The sequence below is a fragment of the Callionymus lyra genome, chromosome 5, assembly GCF_982586985.1.
Source record: "Callionymus lyra chromosome 5, fCalLyr1.hap1.1, whole genome shotgun sequence".
In the NCBI taxonomy this organism is placed as follows: Eukaryota; Metazoa; Chordata; class Actinopteri; order Syngnathiformes; family Callionymidae; genus Callionymus; species Callionymus lyra.
This window is the reverse complement of record NC_141822.1, coordinates 14,608,753-14,629,774: the sequence shown is the minus strand read 5'-3', so window position 1 is coordinate 14,629,774 and position 21,022 is coordinate 14,608,753. Positions and strand designations below refer to the sequence as shown.

Below are 21,022 nucleotides of genomic sequence, written 5' to 3'. Positions count from 1 at the left end.
CTTGCAGAAAGAGAAATAAAACACAGGAACAGTGACATAATCAGCAGCTGAATGTTAAGTTTATATGCACAAAACTTTCTGAAGCCAACAAGGTCATGACCGCGGAAAACAGTGACTTCTTTAGAGTGAACTTCTTTCATTTAAGACACATGATCAGAATATTACAGAGGCTTCAATAATAGAACGATTGATTTGTGTTCTGACTATCTCTGCCAAGCAGTAGCAAAAAAAATGGATTCATGGATTCAGAAGAAGATGCAGAACAATGGACGGATTGATGAATTTGATGATTGTAGATTATTGATGTTCTGGATGAACCATCTGGAACCACCAATATTTTGAAAGATGTGTCACCGTCGGAGAAAGAGTCGGGTTCATCGCTTTCTTCTTTGCTCCTACTGTGTGTTGTGCAAGCTAGTTCTACAATTCAACTGCCTTCCAATGTATCCATTTTTATCAATTACTGTTTATTACAAATGTTTAAAAATATATCATATTATTTTTTATATGGATAAAACAAATGCACCAGAATAACATATGGTAAAAATAAACAAAGGAAAAATTCATTTTAAATTGATCTCATCATCTTACAAAGGAGTGTCAGACTTATAAAGTCGTAAATGATCCAAATTACTTTAGGAAACGTGGCCCCGGGACAAAAAAAGTGTATTAACCTCAATTTTTGTTACCAGAAAGTTTGAGTGTGATTTTATTTTTATTCCTGGAGGCTTAATATATCTAAATTAAATCCATGTTTGTCCTCCTTTACAATAAAATAACCTTTTCTCAAAAAACAGTTTTAGTCTTTTTGTTGACATCCACGTACGTTCTTCATCTTATAATAATAATAATAATGATTCATTTAATTTGATGGCCCCTTTCATGACACCCAAGGACACCTTACAAGGATAAAAGTAGCACAATATAAACATTGAAAATACACAGTAAAACACATTTAAAATCTTACAGAGAATAAGTAAATTTTAAAGAAGTAGGATTTTAGTTGTGTTTTGAAAATTGTCCCAAACACTGGCATCGTTATCTGTCACCATATTAACATGAACATTCATCTACTTTGGTTTTTATTCAACCATCATCAAATGACTTGGCGAGCCAAATTTCGGACGTCCTGGTCTAACGTAAGGCTTCTTAACATCACGAGATTCTCCCTTTGTTATACTTTCATCAGAAGGACTCACTAATTGTTCTAATGTGAGGAAGATGGATTCACTTACGGATTGCATGGATTTAATGGTACGAGGTAGAAAAGCTCTGGCAACCATCCATAAGAAAGACTAATAATTACACACATCAGTTGCATTGTCTATATTTGCTTAGGTTTTTTCCACAGATTTAAGACTACATTTTATTTATTAAAGCACTTACATGTGACTGAACAGTTAATTGTTGCAGCAAAATGTTTAAAAGGCACATGACAATTATTTTTCAAAGAAAGAAAAATTGACGTATAAACTGCATCAGTAGCAGCACATTATTCATCTTCCACATTCAAATCCAGGTAATCCGCATGTTTTATCTCTCATATGACAGCAAGACTCTGAAAAGTCTAGAGAACTTTTTCCTCATCAAAGACCTGGAGGAGCATCAACCCGAGTGTAACTTTAATGCTGATCATGGGGAGGAGCTGAGAAATGGTTTGGGAGGAAAAGTAATGCAAATGGAGTGCTCCACCTGCTGCAGAAACTAGATCCCCCTCCAGTATTTTAAGTGTCCAATTTCCTGATGGATGATGTGCTCGCCCCGGTGAGTGTTCTGGCTCACTTGTGCCTTTCATCCACGAACATGATATTGAACCTCGCTTGTTGAGTGAAACGTGTGCTTCGCCCTCTTTGGGTAGAAGAGGTTTCCTTTGTGACTTTATCATCTACCAATTAATAAGATGCGTTTTTACTCGTTTTGCTTCATGAGCTGAGGGTTTTCATCTAAATATGGCAATTGAAATCGCTCAAATATCCTTTTTTAATATTAAAAAACAAGTTAATACGTTTCAATTAGTCTCAACTTTAAATCTGCTTTATTGAATTCATACAATTGTTCATTTTGAATAATACATTGTACGCACCTTTAACAATCATATAATGCCAAACTACAATGTAACATTGTCAGTTGTTCATGATTTACGACTTTTCTTTATTTTTAGATGACATATCTAGGCTGTAAAGCGGTTCTGCCCAAGCGATGGAGTCATTTTCTTTTCCGTTTTGTGTTTCTTGTTGCTAATAATAAGCGCCGGGTGAACGGCTTTAACAGCTCAGATCTCAGAGGATTCATAAAAAGGTGGAAACTTTTCCAAGTCAACCCTTGTTGTGAGCAAAACTGCATCACCAAATGACTCCTACTGTGCCCATAGAACACGTCGGGTAAATAAAAACAGCACTCAAGGTTTCATTTCATCCTTCTCTCTCTGTCTCTGGGTTATTCTTTCACACAAATAGAGTTAAAAGCAAACATATTTTGCAGCTATGTGTTGCATTCAGTTTGATTGTTGTGATTGTAGTCCACTTATCGTTGCTAGAAATATGGACCAGAGGGACAGGTTGGACTCAGACTGCAGAATGGTACATGATAACATATATTTCTTCAACATGTCTGCCAAAACTTTAATATTAATATTTAACGAAAACACTGCGAGCACAGTGGGGAGCAGAAATGTTTTTATACAAGTACAAAGACAGAGAAAGGGCAGCAGGGTAAGATGTGTGGGTGTTGAATTGGAGAGCAGGACTCTGGCTGGACTGTCATATTTACATATATATATATATATATATATATATATATATATATATGGATGATTAATTCAGTTCGTGTTGCTGTGGTTTCATTTGTCATTTTCAAATAATTGCATATCCTCCCATATATACTATTTACAGAAAGAATCCATCTCAACCGCTTGGTATAGTTGTTTTATTCAACTCCTCTATATTCTATATCAATAATTGACCTTCCATTAATTCAGAATTGTAACCTTGTCTTTAATGGTTCACGCACATATGTTCTCTTTATATAATTTTTTTTTTTGTTTGCCTTCTGTACCAATTATATTGTGTTTATAGTTTATCTTGCGTATCTTAGTGACGTATACCTCAGATTTTATTTGATTTTCTGATCTAATTTTATATTTTGTTAAAAGTTGTAATCGTTATTTTAATAGTCTTTATCCTGCCTGTTCACTGTAACATGTTATTGTACTTCTTCTGTACATTGCGCAACATTGTACTTTTGAATAGTGTTATTTTAAGACGTGTTTATCTGTAACCGGTGCTGATAGGATTGTGAATAGTATCTTTCTATTTCTAAGTTTTGACTCATGTTGTCGGCTAAAAGGGAGATTTTTTTCGGACCCATTCTACAAAACGGTTTGACTAGAACATCTAAAACATGTCGTCAATGACAAGGACAAACAACTCTATATTTGATGACAAAGGTTACACACGGCAAGGACGCAGGTAATGTAGAAGACATTGTGCGATAAGCTCCAATCCAGCCATCATTTACTCCTGGACTAGGTTTGAGTCTATCTTTTAACAAGGTGCAAGACAAATACTCTGTATCCGCTATGTCACGCTACAGGCGAACGCTTTGAAATGATGCATGAATGTGAAAACCTTACCAGGGGTCTTTAAGCACCTTCAGTGACGGAGAGCTTGCCATTATCAAGCCCAAAGCTTTTTAAAATGAAGCGCTGAGTCAGGCAGAAGACTGGAAGGAAGCAGGATATTCAGCCCCTCTCGCTGGATCTGCCAGCTTTAGGCGGTCAGGGTCGGATGCCGCCATGCCTTATGTGAGGCTCAGAAGATAAGAAGGAGTTTGATGGAGTTTGGGTGGTTCTTAAAAGAACAACCACCTTTACCTTTGCTGTGTTTTGTTTGTTATTGCTTTAAACCAGTGATCCCTGACGACTCCTTCCCGACGAATGCCTCATGGAGGCACGAAAAGAGAAAATAATAGGGCTGTTTGTATTGGCAAGAATCTGGCGAAAAGATATGCATCATGATACAGTTGTGACGATACGATATATTTCAATATATTTCGATACTGTAGGGACAATGATGTATCGTTTCTTTTAAAGAAACAACACTTTTTCTGACTTTTACAGCAAAGAAATGGGCAAAAACGTTCTCTAATCAAATGTGGTGGAGCCTGGTGTATCCTTTCTTCTTCAGGTATTGCTGCCATTTCACCGGTGCTGTGTCTCAAATCGCATACTACTCTTAGTATGCTAGAAGTTAGTATGCATCAGTTTAGTGTACATACTAACTAGTACGCAAATTCTCCACAGATAGTATGTCTCAAATCAAACACTGTCGCTACACACTAACCGGAGATCACGTGACAGCTTCTTCTTCTACTTCTATTTAACGATGTTTCGACCAGCTGTTTGAACGCTATCGCCGACACCTGCTGGCAGCACGTATTGCAACTTTGGAAAAAGAAATAAAGAAAAAATATGAGAATCTAAATAATCGCAAGATATTTAAGCTGGTATCAGCAGCGAAGACGTGTTTATCCTCCTACTGCTGCGGAAAATGCACCTGTAAGTATTTGAATATATATGCATTTATATATGACGTATTCCGTTTAAAACGTCACTAAGATGGCGGCTGTTTAGTGTGTTTAGTGTCCATCAAACCATGCTCAGTTTTGTGGGCGTGTTAGTACGCCAATTTAGTGTGCATGGTGCACTAAATTTCGCATACCAAGAATTGAGACGCACTAACGCACTAAAAATACTAACTTTTAGTACGCTAGTATGCGCTTTGAGACACAGCACAGTTTTGTTGTTACTTTGGCATGAAGGAGATGACGAATGTTGCCAACTAGTGGCCGGGGGTTTAATTGCACCACATAAATTTACAAGTTTCAATTGTAAAGAAAAAGGTGAAACAAAAGATTATCTTTTTTTAAACACACTGAACTACACTATACACTAAAATTATAATTATAATAATAATATCGAATCACTGCTATTGAATTTTGATACAGTATCAGGAATAAAAAGATCGCGACGTATCATTATATCAATATTTTCTTGCAAACCTAGAAATGAAGTCATAACATTTCAGAAAACCGTTTTATTTTGAACTAAGACGGAATGTTCTCCAAAGTTAAATGAGCCTGCGACGCCTGTTGAAGTCAAGTTAAATCATAACTGTGAACTCAGAATATATGACAAATCTATATCTACGTGAGACCATCGTGTTGCAGAGAAACCAGCCGAGAGTTCCTGATTATGGTGCGATGTATTTTTCATGTATTTAGGTCTATTATTTATCCAGAAGGTCAGTCTGGGAAAAATAATGACGACATCAAACCGGACCAAGGTGCAAAAATATACAGCACAATGTTGGAGAGATTAAATCTTAATTTTCTTTGTACCTTAGTTACAAATTACTGTTACTTGCTGGTAGTTAAAAGTACATTCATATTTTCTAACAATTATACTTTTGAGTTCATTTTTTTAACCACTCAAACTACAAACCTTAATTGGTCCCGTAAAATATTTCAGTGCATCTGAGGTTGACCAGAAATGTGAGCTGATGTTCCTTGAAAATATATATTTTTAAATGGTTGAGCAGGATATTTCAGTTTGTATACTGTAATGACATGTTTCATGTATAAGCTTTATTTTCCTTTTTCTTTTTATAGCGAGTTTAATGAGTAAGTTCAGTTATTATTAATAGTACAAACAAAGCAATGACAACAAAGAGCAATAAGGTCCAGAAAAGTGACAACAATTAATAGACCTGTTCCTGGGAATACAGTAGTTTTACGTTTCTTGATACCTCATTGATCATTTAATTTTTTTTTAAAACGACATAGAAACTATATTGTCCCAAGTTTTAGAAAACTACAAGAGTGATATTTAAGTTTCATGACGTGCTCGGCAAAAAAAATGAATTGTTTTTATTTCATTGTCGATCTCTACAATTTTTAAGAATGATGAATTCACGCCACTAATATCATTAACCCTTCGTCTTTGACAATGTCATATGACTAAGATGGTTAAAATATGATTATTTGATTATGAATTTCTCTAAAGTTACGATGAATGATTTTTTGTGTAGTTACTTCTAGAATAGATATTTGGCAGTCATTGATCGTAACATACACAATGCCATACTGTTTTTAAGTTACAGCTTAAATACTATGTAATTTCCGTTTTCGGTAAGACTATTGTAACAGTTTAGCTTAGTGTCTAAACAAGAAGGATCTGTCTCACCTGCAGTTGATACAAACTCTGCAGCGAGAATTCTGACCTGCTCTAGTAGAAGAACTCACATTTCTCTGATCCTTAAATCTCTTCACTGGCTGCCAGTTTCTTTCAGGATCAATTTTTAAATTCTGGTTCTTACTTTCAGATCCATTTATGGTCACGATCTTCCTCTCCCTCTGTGTTCAGTTGATCTACTGACTCCTTCAAGAAACATCTTAAGACATTCTTATCTTTGCTTTTCACTGATTTTCTTGGACTCCTGTGTTTGTCTTATGTGTTTTTTTGTTTGTTAAAGCGCTTTGTGACCCTGGTCTAGAAAGGTGCTTTGAAAATAACCTTTACTTACTTACTTACCTACTTACACTTGGCAGCTCTGCTTAGTATTCAAGATACATTCTAATGCAGCTGTTTTTTAAACAAACCACAATACAAAGTTCTTTACAAATATTGAAGAAAGAGAAAACATTTAGACAATTAGCAATTAGGAAGCTAACAGTTGATTCCTCCTTTAACATCCACAATGTGAGATGATAATTGTCAAAAGCATTTTTCTTGTGTGTTTCAGATTTGTGTTTGCATTTAAAAATAATAATAATAATTTTAAATGAAAGGGTTGTGGGAATGTTGGGAGCATGAAATATCGTCCATTTTGTGGATGCTCTTCAGTACAGGTTTTTTCCTCAAGGCAGCCATATTTGTAACTTTAAATATTAACTGATGTATATAAACATTTTAAATGTTTTATTTACTCTAAGGGAAATTTAGGATTTATTTGTAATGGTTAAAATGGTTTCCTCCCACAGTCCGAAAACCTACAGAGGTTGTATTTGGAGCTCATGAATATGTATGTGAAGGGTTGTATGTCCTTGTGTGTCCTGCGACTGGCGTCCTGTCCAGGGTGTCCTTTGCCTCTCACCCGAAGAAATTGGGATATTCTCCAACCCCCCCGCTACTCCCATAAGGGAATCAGCGGCAGAAATTGAAAGAATGGTTAAAAGAAAGCATATTTTCTAAGCCTACTGAACCATACGAGAGCGCGCCTGATGAGAAACAGTTTTAGGGAAGCAGCTGCAGCCTCACATGGAGTTCATCAAAGGATATTTGTGTCTCTCCGTCAGCCTCTTTCCTACAGTTTTGTAACTTCAATTTATAATTCAACGTCATTTATGTCACACGTCATAAAAGGCTTTTAAGCTTGGTCGCCCAGCCGAACCCACTTTCTGACAATTATTTATGTTTCATGTCATCTTTGGGCACAACCAAGATTTTCAGTGTCGTTGAAAGTTACCCCAGCTGCTCAATACATGAAACATGAGGAGGAAGAAAAAGAAAAAAAATCTAAAGAGTTGACGAGAAAATGTCATAAAAGCACTCACTCTCTGTGATACACGTTCTCTTGTTCCTTCTGCCACACATACGTCATGTTGGGCGGATCAGCAACCGCCTGGCACCGCAGCAGGGCATTCTGGGACATGTTGAGCGAGGTGTTTTGGGGAGGCACGATGATGACTGGTGGACCTGGGGACCGAATACATTAAGAGATGTTTTTAATTATACAATTTAAAACTTTATTTTAATGTGCATTATATTTAGTTTGATATTCAGAATTAATACCAAACACCCTTGAATAGAAACACTTAAGCTGGATTATGGAATTATTTTCAATAATTGTTATCTACTTAAAGTAGTACTGCAGTCGCCCACAGTCAAATTGACTTTATTTTTTTATAAAACTAAATGTAAGTTGGGAAGTGAAGGTTGCCAAGGTTACCAGAAAAGTAGACATCCAACCGTGTTGAAAATGCTAGATGGTGCGGGGATAGCAGTTCCTTTATTGACGCTGCAACAAATTGTGACAACACCTGCTTACAGGGCAAAATGTTACTCCTGCATTTAAAGCTGCAAAGTTTGAAGTCTGTAAAAAAAAAAAGCCTTTGAGCGAGCTGAGGAGAGAAGGCCGAAAGTCAGAATCCTTTAAAGGATTTTGATGATATTTTGAAGATAATCTTAGCCTGGAGAATAGTGGGTGGAAAAATGCCAGTTGAATATTGATTTATTTGAACTAAACAACAGTTTTGATTCTTAATTCTTCTAATTCTTTATCTTTTTGCATAATAAAGACAACTGGATTCCAAGGATTGCACCAAACATATTTCAACTTAACTTGAAACTAGCATATTACATTACTTTGTCATTTCTGCAGCAGAACTCTCTTGCTATTATTTCAACCATCTCTTTCGGTAACTTTGTGAGTCTGTGAGTATCACATGAACATCAAACTGATTTAAGGTAGTGAGTGTATTAATGTGTAACATTGCAGTTACACTGTTCTGACACTGGGGGGAGCCAGAAACAATACATTTAATCTGACGTATTCCTGCTTTAAATTGATAGTTCACCCAAAATTCAAACATTTTCTACGGTTTTGATTATTTTCAGAGTAATTGGGGTTTTTTTAAGCGTAGACAAAAATGTACGTTCATTTTAATGTAGCGACTCATGCTAAGTTGTCTTCATCTTCGTCCAAAATTATTCACTTAAAAACATCCAAATACCTCCATACTGCTCGTCTGTAACTTCCCTCTTGTACTGAAGCCTCAACAAGGGAGAGATTAAAAAACTAAAATTGATCTATAATTTAAGCTTCTTTATAGCAGAAGTTCAATGAAGAACAAGTGATAGAGTTTTTCGGGTAAATATCGTGAACACAGCAAGGATTGACAGTCGACTGTATGCGCTCTGAGCACCACTTGCTACGTTATAATGAACAAAAATGTTGTCTATCACTCTAAAAAGTAACATATTTCTCTGAAAATAATTCCAACCCTTAGATGACACGAGTGTGAGTAGAAAATGAGTTTGAATTTTGTGTGAACTATCACTTTACCTGTACCTGTATAACAAAAGCGATGAGAAAGATTAAAGTTGAAAGAATTCAACTAATTAAAGTTATATAAATCTTGAAAAAAAATTGAAATTGTGTTTGTATAATTAGTGGTTTACATGCCAGATCTAAACCGTGATCCCTAAATACTTAAATGATACTTGTCATTACAGGGGTACCATCATAAAAATGAAACATCACTAAATTTGCAAATAATGAACTTGAATACCGACCAATTGTTTTGTTGCACCAGAGAAAAAAAATATTTATTTATAGTTATTTTTCTTTAAACTCCAAACAGCCTTGGAACATTACATCTAAACAGTATTTTTTTTCACTGGATTTCATATTAAATGATGCAAACCTTTTTTTTTTTTAGACTGTTTGTCGCAGCGTCAAGGTTGTTGTTAGAAAAACGTTTATCCTTTTAAGTCGATTTATTTTTTGATTACATGTTTTTTTTTTATTGATCAATTATCCTGTTTCCTTGAATTAGAAAAAAAGAAATCAACATTGTATTATCTTTTGTTTAAGATGGAAACAAATCTTTGCAAAGGCATTTGTACCGCGGTGCTACTTGGAGGCTAATAAAGGTCAGATGACAGACCATACGTCTTGCTCTTAAACAACTAGAGTGACTCCACGGTGGTCATTACCGATCTGGTTTATAACCACTAAATTGACCGCAGATAATGCGGAGATTACTTAAGGCTTTCAGACGGACTTCATCCAGGGCCGCTATTAAGCCGGAGTAATCCATCCATGTGGCAGGTCTCCCTGAAAGTGGAGCCAAAGTGCAGATAATGTGGCTAAACGGCTTTGATGGTTATTATTTAAATATTTGAAATATAACCAATGAGATGGAAGGATTAAATTGTGTTTCAAAAATGTCTTAAACTGTGTTTCTTTTTTTTTTAAAACAGGAAAGGATGGAGTGAGGAAGCCGTGGAGATAAAGAGAAGCTTCAGATCAAACCTTACTAAACAAGTCATTTAGTATTTTCTTTTATGTCGTCATATTTCGCTCCATTCCCAGTGAATGTGAATATATGGTTGTCTAGTCTTGGATGGGTTTTACTAAAAAAACATGTTGTTATACTGTGATGCTGGTGCAATGATGATAAAGAACCTAATGGAATCGTCTGAAACCTCAAGAGTCCTATATATATATATTTATAAATATGTTTGTAGGTATTAATAAACAAGATGTGTTTGACGTTCAAATACGGCCATAAAAAACATAGTTTTCTTATCATAGATTGTTTTGTCCATGGCATCATTATCTAACTTTTTGTCATTGAATTTTAACATTAAAATCAAATGAATAATCACAATTAAAATGGTTAATTGTTAATTTTAACACAATGTCGATTTAACCGATCGTTTTCCCATTTCCTGTGACTGGATGTGAGGATTTATTTCCAAAATAAGAGTAGAGTCAGTTCAGCTCAACGAGGACACATTGCCAGGTAGATACTGTAGGCAGTTCACCATCTGTCATCACGATTTGTGTGTATATATATATATATATATATTTATATATATATGTGTGTATATATATATATATATTTATATATATACACTGGTGTACACTTAGTGAACTTTTTAACTTTTTATATAACGGCCGTCGTTTATTCTACACATTAGAAATTATATTAAAATCGTCAATGAACTCAATTATGTATTCATTATATTACCACCATACTATAATGACTATTTTTTTTACATTTTATTCGGTAAAATTATCAAAATTTGAGTAATTGTTGATCAAGCAAACATCCTGGGGTAAGACCCTGAAAAGCTTTGCCTCATATCTGACTGATCCAATACACTTGAAAAAACATTGTTCTGTACTACTTCAAAGGAGCATTTTGGCATTTTTCATTCTAATAAACCTTCACCTTCATTAAAATCAGTGAAAGCAGCAGAATTTCAAGTTTAAAAAGCAAGAGATTTTTTAACTGGAGGCCACAATTTAATAAAAACATCTCTAGCTCTATCCTTTAATTTCTGTAGACACCTCTGAGAGCTCTTGACACGTCTTAAGAAGAAACCTTCTTAGTAGGACAAATATGTTGTGTATCTGTTCGTGTTGGTTTGAGTTTAATTAAAAGAGTGTATTTTTTACTCATAAAAAGAGTGATGGATGGGATAAGCATAACCATCTTTTATGAAGTTGAAAAAACACTTTCCATTACAATGACCAAAAGTTCCAATGTATGTTAATCCAAATTTTCATAGTACATCTACTTCAGAAATAGTATTTAAGCCTTTTCCAGTCAACAGTCATAGAGATTGACATCATTTCTCTTCTATTATATTTGACAACATTGACTGAAAAACTACCATCTGGTATAAATACTGCTTCTGGTTTCTGTTTACAGTTTCTTTCGGGCGGTGCATTTCATTTATGAGTCGACTCCTTGTCGAGTTATTTGGTGATCTACCCGAGGCAGAAACACAAACGCTGAGGTCGGTCAGCTCGTCTTCGGAATACATTCTTATGATTCCAGCGGGGGAAAAAAAGCAGCATCACATCATATATTTATATATACGCTCAACAAAAGTAGAAATTCCAAAGTTTGCTGGAGCTCATTATCTGTAGTGATCGTGTTGATCAACTTGATTGATCATCCTGAGCAGGGAAGATGTTCTTGATGTACAGCGTGAAGACGCAGAGATGGTTTCTCATCGGAGATACTTTCATGTGATCATCGATAGCGATCAATCACTGTAATTCAAAGTTGTTAAACCAGAAATGGAAAAAAGAGACGCCCGGGTGATTTGAGGACCGGGTGCTTCTAGAACCATTTTCATAAAAAAAAAAAAAAGGTGAGTTTATTTTTAGTTTCTAATCTAATCTCTACCTTAACTGTCCTCGTTTCCTTCGCTTTCTAACTCTTGCGTCCCCCCCAGAGTTGATTGATATTAACCAGAGGGGGGAAAAAAGCCCAGAATTCAAAATTAATTGCGATAACGGGATTCCCTCCAAATCCCTGCTAATGTCTCGCAGTGGGACGTCATCGTTATCTGCACCAGGAGAGAGAAGCTCTCCAGCCACACACTTGTTTTCAGTCTCTTATCAAATGACGCAAGACGGTGAAACAAAAAAAAAAAAGGGTGACAGTAGTTTCCAGCAGGTCTGACACAAAGACATCAGAGAGGATTGCGGGAAAATGGAAGCAATGCACTAACGGTAGCACACACACACACACACGCTTACCTTTGATCTTCACTTTCGTTTCGACAGTCGCGTTTCCTTCAGAGTTGGAGGCTCGGCAGGTGTACTGTCCAGCTGACTGCATGTTGACGGCTCGAAGAAATAACACGCCGTCCTGGAAATAACATCACAAGCTGTAGAGAGTCTGTACTGCGTTGATCGACATGCAACAATGATTTTAAATGGATTTCAATCAACGTACAAATTCTAGTTATTAACCTCAAGTCAAGGGCAGAAAACTCTGAAATGTATATTTGTATTCATGAAAAGACGACCAAAATAACACTTATTTTCAAACCTAAACAATAGAACACAGTCAAGAGGCTACAAACAAATACTTTTATGAAGAAAAATGTATGATTAAAAAAGCAAAATATTTTGAAATGTGCAAAATATAAGACCTCAAATAAAAAGGTGCAATATAATTTCAAGAAAAATCTTCTAAAATGTACCTAGAAAAGCCAGCATTATCTAAAAGAGAAAATGTTTCTTTGTAAAAAAACAAAATGAATCACATTATAAAAACATTCTATTTATAACCAAAAAAAAAGGGAGTAAATGAAGTTAAAATTGGATTGCAAAGAATTTGAATATTAAAACAAACGTTAGAAATTGCTTTCCAAATGAATTTGGAGATCAATTTATTATGAATTATTACATTTTACAAAAAAAAAGGTTTATTTTATGATTGTTTTTTTCATTATTTTTCATTTATCTTTATCATTCATTATTATTTTATTATTGTTTATTATCATTTCATCCATTTATTATTGCTTTGTGTCATTTATTGTGTACAGTATGTCTTAATTTAATGTGTATGTTAGTTTATTTTGAAAAGTTTCAATTTTAAATTTATCAAATCAAATTATTGCAGATCAATTTCGCAATGGCCTTGAAGAGGCTCAAATTAACCCCAGCTTTAGACTCAAGTCTAATTCTTTAAGATCTAAAGAGTGATTGGTTCGATATTCTTATAATACTTGAAAATAATGAAACATTTCCGTTAGCTTGCTAGCCTGTTGACCAACCTGGATACGACTGCCCTCGATGACGCTGCCGTCCTTGCTCCAGCTGATGGTGGGTTGAGGGTTACCAGCGGCCGTACATTCAAGAGACACGTCACTCCCGTCGAGGCCCTCGATCGAAGGAGGCGGAGATTTTGTGAAAGTAGGCGGCGCTGCAAAATAAATGGCTTGTTAAAATATTGCAATTGTATTTTATAAGATCCGTGATATGGTGTCACCAGCTGTTTGAAATAAATCTTAAAATACAAGTGCTTGGAATTATAATTATGAGAAGATTTACAGAGAAAAACAGATTTGTTTAAGTAAAATTAATAATCATTACCTTATGGAAGTAAACTTGTGCCATCGTACTTTGAATATTAATTTTCTAACACTTTTGCACAGAATTTGAAATCCGTCAAATTTCAAGCACTGTTACGAACTCGCTGTCTATTTATTTCTTAAATACATTCTGTGTAAAATTTAATTTGTAAAAAATAATTGGTTGGAACATTCATTTAAACGCAGAAGTTCAATGGAAAAAAATGTAATTATAATAATGATTATATATATAATTCATATATTCAATTTATATATACTGATTTTTTTTTTTAAATGTATTTATTTATGTTTACTATTAATTTATTTTTATTCTTTTACTATGAATTCTACACTAACTTTTTCCATGCATTGCATTTAAAAAACCCTTCAATTTTGAGCACTGTTGTATTTTTGCGGCCTACTTTTTTCAATGTCAGATTTTGATGCTTTTAAAATCCAGTGTCCGAAAATTACATTCGAAGTCTGACGGATCATTTACCTCCAATATTCCCTCCAGTCAGGGCCACCAAACAAATGTTTTTTATTGGCCGAGAAAGCTTGAATTCGATTTTCGAAAATTGACACCGTGACAGTAAATCAACGGAAGTAAATAATGTTATTATCTAGACAAGGACACAAAAGTTGGCCATACATTAGAAATACAACAATAATCATCTTTAACTGGCGAACGCACCCTCAACTATTCTGTCCAACTTCACTTTGATCTCCTCCCAGTTTGTCAGCAGAATCAATGCGATGTTTTTCTTTCCACACGCGGATGTAACTTCAAAGCAAACGAATAATAATGATGCAGATTTCGTTTTTAGATCTATTATTCAAAACGTGTGATACAAAACAGCGGAGTTGAAAAGTTTTATTTGGATGCTTTTCTCAACCTTGTGAAAACTTATAATAAGTACAGAATGAGGAGAATAATTCAAGAAGGAGCGAAGAACGCCCCTGACTGGAAACAGACTTGAGGCGGTGACACATACTGTAGACCAGGAACATATTAAATTGCTGCTTTTAAAGTTTTAATGCAAATAAAAAGAAGAACTTTGTGTTTATCGAGACAGTCCTTGAGAAAACTCGATGTTTAAAAAAAGTGCATCCGTTTCTTCTTATCGTCTCACTGAGCTCCAGGACTTTGAAAGAAGTTAAGAAAAGTCTCTTACTCTCTTACTTGGAAAAACTACAAATTAAATAAGAAAAAATGGTTAAATGGTTAATGGTTAAAATGTAAACTTGTTTAAAATGTGCATAAGTTGTTGAGCTGACATGGTAAAAAAAAAAAGAATTCTTTAGTACAGCTACTGATGAAGCTTCATGAAGCAGTGTCGTTGTTGTTTAGAGGTCAGTAGGTGGCGCCATCAGTTTAAAAAAATGATGTTATGTTTCATTAGAACAGTTTTTCAAAACAAAGGAAAATAGTGCAGATGCCGCCATCTAGTGGACTCTGACAATAATGACACTGCTTCATGAAGCTTCATCAGACCATTACTACAGTGTCGATCAACATCGTATCAATCGTATAAATATCAAAAGGAAGTTTACAATAAAGTTTATTAACCCAGTTCTAATTAAAATATTTTCTTTGCCAAGTAAATTAGTTGCCCAACAATGTTGTACATAAGAAGATATTAAAAAGTATCAACAGTAAAAATATTCAGAATCTTAGTGCGCATATATTCGGTATATTTTGTTTTATTTAAATCGGAACACAACCCAAACAGTATTGTTAAGATAGGACATAAAAACCTTGCTGAAAAATGTAACAAACTGAACCTTTAAAAACTCTTAATTGTATAAAGAGCAACATTTTCTGTTTGAAAGTATACATTCATCAGTCTTGTGGTAACAAAGTTCTAAAATACACCATTTCACCACTTTTCTCCATTGAGAACCACGGTATTCATTCAACTGTCAACTCGACAGATGTTTTCAGTTTGAAGCCGCGTTCTCGTCCTTCGCACATTTTTCTGTCCGTCACTCAATACGATTCAAGTGTCCTTAACGCTGAATAAGCATGGTGACATTACGGCATATAAGAGCAAACACTAAAGCCTCCTGAAAGAAGCGTGAAATATTCTCAAAATGTTGTTTGGAAAAACTACCTTGAAAACAGGTCGTATATATTGAAAGGTCACGGTTTGTTTTGCCTTCATATTAAAGAAAGGAAACTAGAAACTGTTGGTTTTCTGTGGGATTCAGTCAGTAAATGAATGCTGTTAAAAACATGGATTTTGGGGTTTTCCCAAAGTGTTTTCACTTTTCAAAGTGCTGCCAAACAAGGTTTATATGATATTAAACATCATCAAACATTTTTACTACTGCAATTATGTCTCAACATCTGGATTCTTTTCATTATATAGAAGTGTAAAATTAAATAAAAAAAATAGCTAATAGTGCTTTTGTTGAGAATTTTCTCAAGATAGATGGCATCTACTGCCAGCTTTAAAAAAGTATTTGGGTTTTCAGCGTGTGATGTCATCACGTAGAAAGGGCCCGGATCGAAAAAGTAGGACGGACCAAAAAGGCAAACCGTTGTGTATCTGAGTATAAAGAAGGAGGGGATAGTAAAGGAGGCAATACCTATACTGGGTAAAGACCAGTAAGTTAAAAGTAAGAATTGCTAGGAATACGCTTTTTGGAGATGCATTAAATTAATTAAATAAACACATTATTACCCTATTAATACACAGATTTATGTATGTATTTGTTTCCTCTCCTCCTCAAGAGGGACGTTCCAGACGAGCATTACGGAGGTATTTAGATGTTTTTAAGTGTCTTTTGTTGGACGAAGAAGAAGACAACTGAGCTCCGGTCGCTACATTAAAATGAACAAACATTTTTGTCTATAACTCTAAAAAGGAACAGATTACTGTGAAAGTAATCCCAACTCTTAGTCGACATCAGGGTGAGTAGAAAATGAGTGATGAGTTTACATTGTGCATAAACTTTTTATATATATATATATATACAGTATATATATACACACAGTATATATACAGTATATATATATATATATATATATATATATATATAGTATATATATATATATACAGTATATATATATATATATACTGTATATATATATATTTCCTCTCCATTTCCAATTGCCTTTTTTTTAACCTAGTTTTGGCACTTCTGGTATTCCATACAGGATGTATTGTCTTAACACCCTTTGATTCTCTGTGTTTTTCCTCCAATACCAAACACTATATTATTTTTCACTTTATTTCTTTATTACTTGCGTCAACGTCGGTTTCACCGTTATTGCATTTTCGAAATTATTGTTGAGTCTGATAAAAGTCGGGCTGTGGTTCGGCCTCAAGTTTGTGAGTGTTTTAGCCGAAAACTTCTCACCGGTGACAGAGACGAGTGTCCAGGTGCTGTTCGGAGGCTCGTCTGTAGATTTGTCCAGCAGCAGAATCAGACACCGGTAGAGACCCTCGTCGTCCAGCTGCAAGCCCTCCAACCTCAGATTGGTGTTTTTGACGAGAGACACTCGACCTGTCGGGGATCAAACCGGACGTTAAAAACGATTCCATTGCACTTTGATGACTCGGATGAGCTTCGGGAAGATGCAAACAAATCTACATGCGACCAACAACGCGTGTGCGCTCAGGTCTGGAATTGTGATCTCCTGGTTGCCCGGTGACGGCTCCCCCCCAGAGATGTGCCACGGCTCCACCGAGTCCACCTTTCATGATCTTCTTTCTGTTTTTGCTCAAAGACTTTCTCTGCTCGTGCACTTCTAACAACGTCTGTTGTACAATGAATCAAGCTTCAAGTGGAGAGACGCACTCAACTTTTATAACCACATGTATATCAATTATAATATAAGGTTGTGTTTTAAAAAACTTATTTTTCTATAATCTTACTTAATAATGTGTTCATTTCATTTATTTCCTTTTTGATCTGTGTGCATTTTGTTCCTCTGTCCACTGCTTTGTGTTGAAAATAATCCTTATTTCCCAAAGGAATCAATAAACTTTTATCTATTGGATTCAAATATGGATAACAGTAGTTTTATGCCTTTAATTATTAACTTAAATCTAGTGCTGGTCACTGTTACAAAAGTTCAGGAAGTGAAGGTAAATGTGTCACCGGTGACAACACGCCTTATTTTCTTTTCCAAGCGTCCAACAGGGAAACCAACCCCCGGGGGGGAAAAGGCAGGAACAGGGCGTGAAGAAAAAAAAAAAAAAAAGTACATCAACAAACCCACAGGATTAGTACGTTTTCCAAATCCAACCCTTTGACCCCTGGCATTTGTCGCTCTCCCATGTTTACCAGCTCACAGCGAGTCAGGTCAAAAAGCGTCAAAAAGAGGGAGGGTGTTTAGCCAGAGCCTGACCTGATGTAGCATCGACTCCATTACAACGGATTCAAACGTGAAGTCAATTGCGAGCGAAGAGGTCGACTTGAGGGGGAGGTGTTAACTTAAGAAAAATACCTCACTTTGTGCTTCACTTTCTTGGACCAGATTTAGTCGGTTATGACCTTAAAAAACATCCTTGAGCCACAATGTTTCATTTTTTATTTCATGTGTGTTTTGAGAGCACCAACGTGAAACTCCTATAGGAGTCGGTTGAAGTTGGGGAGGAATCCTCCACAGGGGAATATTTATGTGAGTTTATAGCTCATAAATAAACCATGATCAGACTTTTTCCCTTTTCCTCAAGAGTCAGACACTGAAGGAGATATGATGAGCTCGGGGGAAAGAAAAAAAAAAAAACGCTGTCACAGTGAGATTCAGCAAATGATGCGAGTAAAGCATTAGCTTGTTTGCTGAGTGTCATATGAAATGGAAAGAGTATTAGAATAGTTTCATGACTTTATTGGACTTCTGTGAATTATTTCTGTCTTAATCATTTAATTTTGTTCATTTAAGTGCTGTTCAAAATTATACAATTTGAGTAAAAATAATTTTAAAAAAAACCAACACTAGTATAATATATAAAAGTATAAAATAAATTATCAGACAGAGTTAAAAGTAATTCAGATCTATTTACATCTTATTGAGCTTATTGAATGTTTTATTCCTGGTGAGCCTTTGTTTTCTTGTGAGCTTGTTAAACTTATTACATTCGACAAAAAAAACAAAACAATGTTTCACGGTCGAGCAGATACGTTTTAAGACGATGATGTTTGAATTAATCCTGTTTTGTTTTTTTATTTTACTCTGTGACTTACTTGTGATAAGACTTCATAATATATTTTGCCTTTGAATCATTTATTTTTCTATCTTTAACTCCAACAAAAGTGAATTATTTGAAATGGAAATATTCAAAATCTGTGGATTTTTTTCTTGCAAACTTAAGAGACCAAATTCCATTTACAGTGTTCATTTTGAAAAATTTTGAAACACGGATAAAGTTTCCACAAATTGAGTGTTTGTGAGCCGGCGGCATGACTAATACATCACCTTTCAAGAATGAATTCAACACTATCTTGGAGACTTCAAGTAAAGTTACACAAGTGAAATGTATATTGTCATTATACTATGCAACATTGGTTGCAACTACAGTATGTTTTTATCAATCATATTTATTATAAATGAACACATATTTCGTATCGTATCACCAGATTATCACCAATACACATCACTAATCGTTACGGACGAGCACAATGAAGGCATTTGGATGTTTTTAAGTGCATCATTTTGGACAAAGACGAAGAAAATGATAACTGAGCTCAGGTTGCTACATTCAAATGAACATCTTAAAATATGGATTCCTTTTAGTTTTTCTTGTCCAGGCTTCAATACAAGCTGGCGGTTACAGATGAGCACTATGGAGTTATTTGGATGTTTATAAATGCATCATTTTGGATGACGAAAACGATAACTGAGCTCAGGTTGCTGCAGTAAAAAGGTACATAATGTTTAGCCTATAACACTAAAAAAGAAACACAGTATTCTGAAATAATCCCAACCCAAGTCAACATGAGGGAGAGCAGAAAATGAGTGACATTTAAATTTTGGTTGAATTTAACATATTTGGATATATTTTTACTTTTTACCCCCCATTCCATTTCCAATTGCGTTTTTTTAACTAGTTTTGGCACTTATGGCATTCCTTACAACAGGAAATAAAGTCTTTACATTGTTAGACTTTCTTAATTATCTCCGCGTTTGTCCTCCATCACCAAACACTATCTTTTTCTTTTATCGCTGTCCTTTAACGTCAGTTTTATTGCTGCATTTCACATGAAGACACATGTTGGACTTATTTCTATTTCTGTAGATTAAAGAATAAATCAATTTCAAATCAAGGGAATAAAATAAGGCTAATGATATTTTAGGAAATAACTTGCAATACACTTAATAATAATAATACATGACAATATAATGTATTTATTTTTAAACAGATCGACTTCCCACATTCAGATAAATATAAATAATACTTATGTCGAAAGATATCTATGGCCATCGAAATATGTCCCTGGTTCGGGTACACAAGGATTTGACGAAAAAAAAGCCCACAACTAACACCTCGGGGATGAGCCGGGACACTCTCTAATCCGAGCCTTATCACTCGCCATCAGAGGTCAAACTCAGCGACTGCACTCGCAACTGATTGGGAGCAAAAGCCTCGAGGCAAGGATCTGAAAACGTACGTCTGGAGAGAAGTGGAGGGTCCTCGTTGTTTGTATTCATACATTTGTGAAATTGAAAACAAAAGGCACTTTCTAATAAATACATCAGGATCCATACAGGTTAAAAAAAAAAAAAAAATGTGACCTTCTAGTTCTAAAGAAAGATTTCTGCCTCTTGTTCTCTGTGAATGTCTTCGATACACTGACCACTGCGGGAGACAAAAATCCCCTTTTTACAATAGCATGTGAGCACAAACACTTTCAGGAGCAAAGACAGAAGCAACCGGAAAGAAAATGATTCTGGACAAAGAAACGTGCGACAAAGGAAAATAGAATTTCAAATTTTTATCATGTGAGAAAAGCTGCTTCCTTTATCTGAAACTTGCACAATTATAGTGCTTAATATTTGTGTTTGACTGAAAAAAAAAAAAAATGGAACCATTATCCAACAAGAATACAAAAGTGATGAATAATTTAAACTGATCGTATTCCAAAGATGAGACAAAAGGATACCTCGCTTAGAAAACCCTTTTTGTGGTCAGAAGAGTCTAGTGAAATAATAAATAAATATAATCAAAATATATTTAAACTTAGACATCAAGTATGCTACCAAATTTAAGTTTAGAAAAATGTAGCATAAACAGGTTGAAAAGTGTATTTTCGTGTAAAACCTGAAACTCTTCTTTGTCTTGCTACAGAAAAAGCTTTCCCAGGTTTGTCTCTTATAATGTGATACGAAGTGTATAAATATAGGCA

At 34.9% G+C, this 21,022-nt stretch overlaps 1 protein-coding gene across 1 annotated transcript in view; it reads right to left on the bottom strand.

The window, feature by feature from the left end:
• Positions 1–21,022, bottom strand: part of igsf9a (immunoglobulin superfamily, member 9a) — a 73,766-nt gene that overhangs the window by 35,353 nt on the left and 17,391 nt on the right. The window contains exons 4-7 of the mRNA XM_087791075.1: positions 17,030–17,176; positions 13,367–13,515; positions 12,342–12,453; positions 7,612–7,753 (exon numbers count right to left, since the gene is read on the bottom strand). Of these exons, the coding sequence (XP_087647201.1) occupies positions 7,612–7,753; positions 12,342–12,453; positions 13,367–13,515; positions 17,030–17,176 (550 nt within the window). The remainder of the gene's footprint in view (positions 1–7,611; positions 7,754–12,341; positions 12,454–13,366; positions 13,516–17,029; positions 17,177–21,022) is intronic.